This window comes from Phanerochaete carnosa, assembly GCF_000300595.1.
Source record: "Phanerochaete carnosa HHB-10118-sp unplaced genomic scaffold PHACAscaffold_150, whole genome shotgun sequence".
Classification (NCBI taxonomy): domain Eukaryota; kingdom Fungi; phylum Basidiomycota; class Agaricomycetes; order Polyporales; family Phanerochaetaceae; genus Phanerochaete; species Phanerochaete carnosa.
This window is the reverse complement of record NW_006767777.1, coordinates 1-6,847: the sequence shown is the minus strand read 5'-3', so window position 1 is coordinate 6,847 and position 6,847 is coordinate 1. Positions and strand designations below refer to the sequence as shown.

Below are 6,847 nucleotides of genomic sequence, written 5' to 3'. Positions count from 1 at the left end.
CACCCAGTGTGGACCTAAACTGAGAGATCTCGGTTACAGAATGGTGCATGCATCATCTACAATCACGTTTTTGCTGTATCGTCGGAGGCGGAGCAGGAATGTCTTCGGAGATAAGTTTCTCGGTCAGTTAGAGGATAAGCTCCATAATTTCCTCACGAGCCGTAAGCACACTATCTTTCGACTTTTGCGAGGAATCAACGACGTTATTTTTCAGCCGAGAAAAAATTTCCCCTCCTGAATAAAATGAACTGGGCTCGCTGGGAGAACGCCTCGCTGTCGGTCGTGCTCGATGTCGATTACTCAGCCGACGCTGACGACGTTCTTGACCATGCGGAAGAGAAATTGCACAGCGCTATTTACAGAACTGTGCGTGGGCCATCTGGGCCCATGGCCGAGGCACTCAGTGCCTTGGGGGAGTCCATCGAGAGTTTAGACCAGCTCGTGAACTTCGTGGAAGGAGTCGTTGATGTGCGCTTCTCAATCTCTCCGGTTTGATTTGTACCTTACATATTGATAAGATCCACCCAATGTGCAAGGCGGCGTGGACGCTCTTGTCGTCCGTATACAAGGTTGGTTTCAAGCCCTGACGCGTCATCGATCGTCTTTGAGCCTAATACTTTCTCCACGCAGGGCTTCAGGTCGCAACGAGCACAGGATGCCTCCATTAGGGAACTCGCTGTCGAATTGAAAGAGACCCTCGTGCACGCTAGGCGGTGTAAAAACGTCCATACCGTCCCGGGCGCCACACATGTCATTCAAGACCTCGCTCGTCTGGTAGCAGAGTGCGCTTCCGTAATGGACGAAAGCATGAAGTATACCATGATCCGTCAGTTTTCCCGCAGTAACATGACGAATAAACACTAACGGGCTGCTTCCTCCGCAGTGCGTACTGCCAAATCTGTCGCATCGAAGACCCTGCACATTCGCACGAGTGACTGCTCACGCAACCTCAAGAAGCTTCGGAAGAAGCTCGAGATCGTGTTACTGACGGCAATACACAACGATGGTGCGTCGGAACAAATGCTCGCCTCGCGCTATGTATCCACTCACATGGCCACCATAGTCGCGGACATTAAGCAAGACATCAAAAACATGCGCGATGGGACTTCCATCACCGCCGCTCCGAGCGCACCGACGCCGCCCCCATCGGAGCCCTACTGCTCTATACACTGCTCCATACATGCTCTTTCCTCACCCCAGCCCAAGCCACTTGTACTCCCGTATGCACTGTCTGCCCTCCCCACCGCCCCGCCGACCCTCTCCACATCTCCTCCTCCGGCGCCTCACAAGAATGAAGACAGACAAGCGTCACCAAGCATGCCCTCACCGTCGTCCAGCCTCTCCTCCGCCGCGAGCTTCTCCTTCTCGTCGCATGAGGGACCTACGCCGGCGTCGTCGCAGTCGTCCCTCGGCGCCCTACCGGACGCGGACGAGCCTGCGAGCAAGCACGGCGGCGGCCGGGTGCTACCAGACGCACCCTTCGTCGCCGAGCCAGAGGGGATGTGTTGCGCGCATGGCCGGTCCAGCAGGGCGTCATCTGGATGCCGGCAGGGCGAGGCGCAGCGAGCAGCGTTTCAGATGCTCTGGGGCTGACCTCAAGGAGGTACCGGGCACCCTTCGTCTATGAGCATACGAGTTTCTTTCAGGCGTACTACGCCGGCTAGCAATATGCTTGTGTTGGTTAATTGCTCTATGGTTGATATGCGGGCCAGGGCTTACTCCCATAAAGGAGGCAAGGCTAGTTTCGAGCTTCAGACTGACATGGCTGTATTTGTACTATGACACGCTATAGCTCTCCAAGCGAGATAATACATTCATATAATGTACGATAAGATCAAGACGACGTTTTTTCCGCCGCGAGCCTTCCTGCCTCTCTGAACATATCAAGAGCCTTCCATGCCTTCCCCGACACGATGCCGTCCTGCGCCAAAGCAACGCCCTCCTTAAAGTCCTTCGCAATTCCAGCGACGACCAAAAGTGCGCTCGCGTTGATGAGCACAAAGTCAAGCACGGGCTTCAGCCTGTCCGGGATCGCTGCACCAGACGTCAACAAGACCTTGAACGTCTCCGCATTCCCCTCTGGCGTGCCGCCCGCGACCTCGGACAACAAGTGCGGCGAGAGACCAAAGTCCTCGGGGCTGATCGTGCGCTCGGTGATTTTGCCGTCCCTGAGCTCCCAGACGTGCGTCGGGCCCGCACAGCTGATCTCGTCGAGCCTCTCCGCGCCGCAGACGACGAGCGCGCGTTCGACACCGCCTGCGTGCACACTCTGCGCGTACGTGTAGCCGAGCTCGGGCTCGGCGACGCCGACGACCATGCCGCGCGGGCGGGCGGGGTTGATGATCGGCCCGAGGACGTTGAACATTGTCCGGAAGGGCAGCGCTTTGCGGTACGGCGCGATCAGGGCGAGCGCAGGATGGTAGTGGGGCGCGAGGATGAAAGTGAAGGGCACACGCGCGATGGGCATAGGTGTGTCTGCCGTGGGTGGGGTGAAGAGGCAGCCCAGCGACTGGAGCAAGTCCGCTGAGCCGGACGATGAGGTTGACGCTCGGCTTCCGTGCTGAATACAAGCTTGAATAGCTCATTGAAGTGGCTGCAAATCTTGCAACACACCTTGATAACGCGAGCCCCTGCGCCGGCTGCAACGATACCCGCGGTAGTGCTCACATTGAAGGTGTTGTGTCCATCTCCGCCTGTCCCGACAATGTCCACTACAAAGTCCACGTCTGCGTCCTGAACGGCGGCCTTTAGAGAACGTGCTCTGAGGACATCTGCAGCAGCAGCGAGGGACTCAGGTCTCCGTTCGACCCTGTTGATGTGCAAAGCAGCTAGGAATGCACCAATCTGCTCGGGAAGAACGGCGTTCGGTGTGAAGACATGGTCCAGAGCGAGCCGGAGATCTTCCGGGCTGAAGTACTCTGGCGTGTGTACGAGCTTCTTCAAGAGTGGCTTGAAGGTGTCCGGGGAGTATGTAGAGGACATGGTGGACGAAGAGAAAGGTGGGGACGGGCCTTTCCAAACTCACACTGCAGATTCGTCTACGTCCGACTCTCACACCCATCTCCCAATCCATCATACAACAAAGTCCGATTGGTTGGAATGATACAGGTAGACACTGAAGATACCGGATGCGCTGTCGCGGCACATAACAAAGAAGGCAGAGTCCTGCGAATGGCTGTGACGTCGGAGCCGGGGCGTCGGGGTAGGAGGTGTTAGGAACCGAGAATAAGAAGTGGACAACCCAGTTTGAAACCCAGCTTATTCGACATTTCTAATGAGCCAATCATTATATGACCGTGGTAAACAATTGGCTTTAGTTGTGCTATAACCACTATGAGATCAAGTAAGTACTAGACGGTGTCCGGGTTGACCACACACCATGATCAATTTTATTTTAGTGCAGGTCGGTACGTCCTCAAATGCTTATTCTATAAGTTCCGTTAATGTTACGGTCGCTACCAGAACAGACAAGGGAAGACTCGTTTGTCTAAGTGGTATGTTCCGTACGATGACGACGAGAAGGTGGGTCGCATGTACGCAACCGGCCGCTATTACCGCTGAGCCTGCTTTTCAGGTCCGTTTACGCGGGGAGGTGCACCGGTTAGTCGCGCCTAGAGACCAGAAGTACCAGTCGAACTTCGTCGAGGTGTGTTTTGGAGTCTCAGTGCATAGTTGTGATCAGTCTCAATGGAACGTTGCACAGTTCCGCAACAACAAGATCGTGTATAGGAGATATGCCGGCCTGTTCTTCTGCGTCTGTGTGGACGCCAACGATAACGAATTAGCATATCTCGAGGCTATTCATCTCTTTGTTGAGGTTCTTGGTACGTCCCCAATACGTCCACGAGATACCCGGGGTGTTTACCTTGCATCAGACTCGTTCTTTGACAACGTTTGCGAGCTAGACCTTGTCTTCAACTTCTACAAGGTGCGTCTTGTCTCTATGCATATAAGTATCATGCTAATGCACCGCTTTAGGTCTATGCTATCTTGGACGAAGTGTTCCTCGCGGGCGAGATAGAGGAAACCAGCAAGGATGTGGTGCTTGCGAGGCTAGAAGAGTTGGAGAAGTTGGAGTAAACTTTGGACTGGATTATCTTATTGCGTGCGTGACCCCTTTTCTGCTTCCTTGCTGCCCCGGATGATCTGACAAATGAACAGTTTCGTCAATACGCTCTGTACATGTAGTGAACTTTCACGCCGGCTTAATGGGGATATCCTTACTTACGCATCCTGGATCCCAACATTAAAAGCTACGCACTGCTCGGGCACCTCGGTGTTTTTGAGATCGTGGCTGCGACGTACACCATCTGCAGGCTCGGAGTGGCCCGGTCGCGTATCCAATGCCATTGCGGTTGTCGAGGCCCACGAGAACGGTGCTTCGCAGCCACGCGCGCGCAGTGGCCCCGCCTGACCCTGCTTAGGCAACATCTCACTTCTCCTTATGCGTATTGCTTCCCAGAGTCCTGAGAGCGTTCGGCACCGACTACTGCCATAGCTCTGCCTCTCGGCCGCCTATGTGCCTATCTCTCCACGTCATCAAAACTCTCGACTCCTCGTTGATTTTGTCCTATTACTCAAATTCAGGCTTACTATGGCCAATTGCATGAATTCTCTCGTCCCCACGGTCAACGCTATTGGCGCGGAAGAATTTTGCATCCTTACAGGAGGTAAAGTCTAAGCTTCAGCTAAGTGCCTACCTATCGAGTTTATTGTTAGGACTCGTGTCAGAGGATAGCACCCACCACTGAATCTGGCCAATCACACCCGACGGAAGTGTACCTTGTTTCTTCGGTTCTGAAGACGTCCTTGACATGCCGGATTCTAACATGTGGTTGCACCGCACGCGGTGTTAGCATGGCGTCCATGTGCTCGAGGCAGCTCGAAGATTCGATTGTAAGAACTCGACTCAAATCCGGCTCAGTCCAGCTCTAAGTGCCTCTGTCGTTACGAGCTGTGCAGATTGCACCCGAGCCACGCAGAAGTGCCTAGTCCGTTCCTCCGGCAAGCTCCTTGGAAACAGTGTTCCTTGGTCAACGGTCTTACAGACCCCGAGCACGTTAAGTTTTGGCAATGGCTTCGATGCGCGCCGGCACAGGCATACTATGCCCGGACAATAAAAGCAGATCGCCGACGACGCTGGCGGCCGCATATCTCATCGTGGGGCCATCCAGGGTGTGGCTTGGGAGTGCTCGGAGCTGCTGAGTCGCGCGACGGCTCGAAACTGCGTCCAAGTTCCCGCAGGACGGAGGAAGGCATGGCGTATGACTCTGCTCGTGTGTTCGACAAAGGAAGCTAATTCTCATCAGGTCGCAAGCACCACTAAAAACCATCCACGACGCAGGATTTCAACTCTGTTCTTCGCAGACTGGTCGGATTTTCGCCAGGCTATATTGGGAGAAGGGAGCTCACGCCGCATCTCTCATAGCCTCATAGGCGGAGACGGCGTGCCATCTTACGCGGAGCGCGTCCAGAACTGTTGACACCACAGCCCTCAAGGTAAGTGGTGGCGGTCCCAAAGATGGATTACTGAGCACCCGGCTAATAGTCGTCTACCGAGATAGATACGAGTCGCCTCCGGTGTATTACACGACGACTCTAATTTTTCTTCGTACGTCATGGAGCACTGAGCGAGCAAGTGGTCACTGAATGGCGCGTATTTCTCCAGCTTTCACCCGCATTATAGGCTACTGTGGGTGCGGTGGTACCGGACGGATCAGAGGTCTGTTTTATTACCTTGTCTGAGCGGTCTTCTGTCGTAGCCAGCGACCTCGATGCTCACTAATTCCCACTATTAAGCCCCCCTCACAAACGCATGGAACTCTCGAGGGAGGTCTACAGCCTCATCGTCAAAAATGTTGCCACTCGCGCAGACCTCCTCGCGCTCTGCTTCGTCTCCCGACGCTTCCGCCATGAGGCGCAAAGGGCGCTATACAATACTCTGCAGCTGCGCGGCTACACACGCATTATGGCAGTATGTCGTCTGCTCAATACCACTCCTCGCCTATCATTACTGGTCGAAGCACTGTCCCTCTTCCTCGCAGACGAACGTCCCTGCGGTAGCGACAGCGAAGACGAAGAAGAGAACGACTCGGAGTCCGAAGATCCCCCCGCGGGTCCACCGCACGGCTTCTGGGAAGCAGTCGCCGCGGCGCTGCGGAAACTTGACAGACTGCGCTTCCTCAGCGTGTACTTCGAGCAGGTGCAGGAGACGGCGCAGGCATGGATCTTGTCTGGCAGTAAGTTCCAGCTGCAGACCTTCCATTGCGACTTCGATTGGGACCAACACCTCGTCTCCTTCCTCCACTCCCAGTCAGGTATCGTCGACCTCTACCTGGCAGACTACAGGAAGGACATCGTGCTCGACGTGCTCGGACCGGGACCAAACCCACTTCCTGCTCTGCTCACCATGTCGCAGCTCGCGATCCTCGAGTGCACGTTTAGCGAGGCCGCAGTTGCCCTGGTCCCTGGCCGGCCAGTCATGCGGGTCAAGACATGTTTCTCGCGGAGCGGCGAAGACGAGAAGCGAGCGGAGATGCGAGAGCTTCTTTCGAAGCTCAAGGCGTCGCACAGGTCGCTATGCGCGTTGGACCTCGCCGACGAATCGTACACCGAGGACTTCTCGCTCGAATTCTTGGCTTTGATGAGCAGCACGTTCTCGTGCCTCTCGGAGCTGCGGTACCTGGGAACACTCGTCCTCCCTATTGACAGCCAAAAGGTGCGTAGCATCTGGTTCCTGCGTTATCGATGCGGCCCTAAAGGTGTCTGCTGCGCTGTATGTTCGAAGAGATTGCAGTTCTATGGTCGGTTAATGAAGTGTCCGAGATTGCGATGCGTCGAGCTGGAA

General features: G+C 55.2%; 3 protein-coding genes across 3 annotated transcripts; 2 read left to right on the top strand and 1 right to left on the bottom strand.

Annotated features, from left to right (window-relative positions):
• Positions 1-1,050: 1,050 nt before the first annotated feature.
• On the bottom strand, positions 1,051-3,266 carry PHACADRAFT_265950 (uncharacterized protein). Its single transcript, XM_007402423.1, has one exon. The coding sequence runs from the start codon at positions 2,465-2,467 to the stop codon at positions 1,835-1,837; it is 633 nt and encodes a 210-aa protein (XP_007402485.1). The 5' UTR covers positions 2,468-3,266; the 3' UTR covers positions 1,051-1,834.
• Positions 3,267-3,379: 113 nt separating this feature from the next.
• PHACADRAFT_202182 (uncharacterized protein) lies at positions 3,380-4,080 on the top strand (the record flags this gene model as incomplete). The annotated part of the gene is made up of 6 exons (XM_007402422.1): positions 3,380-3,403; positions 3,463-3,522; positions 3,575-3,646; positions 3,704-3,824; positions 3,876-3,928; positions 3,979-4,080. The coding sequence occupies 6 exons, from the start codon at positions 3,380-3,382 to the stop codon at positions 4,078-4,080; spliced, it is 432 nt and encodes a 143-aa protein (XP_007402484.1).
• Positions 4,081-5,649: 1,569 nt separating this feature from the next.
• Positions 5,650-6,847, top strand: PHACADRAFT_265947 (uncharacterized protein; the record flags this gene model as incomplete). Its single annotated transcript, XM_007402421.1, has 1 exon — positions 5,650-6,847. A coding segment is annotated over exon 1 (893 nt), but the record flags the coding sequence as incomplete, so codon positions are not given.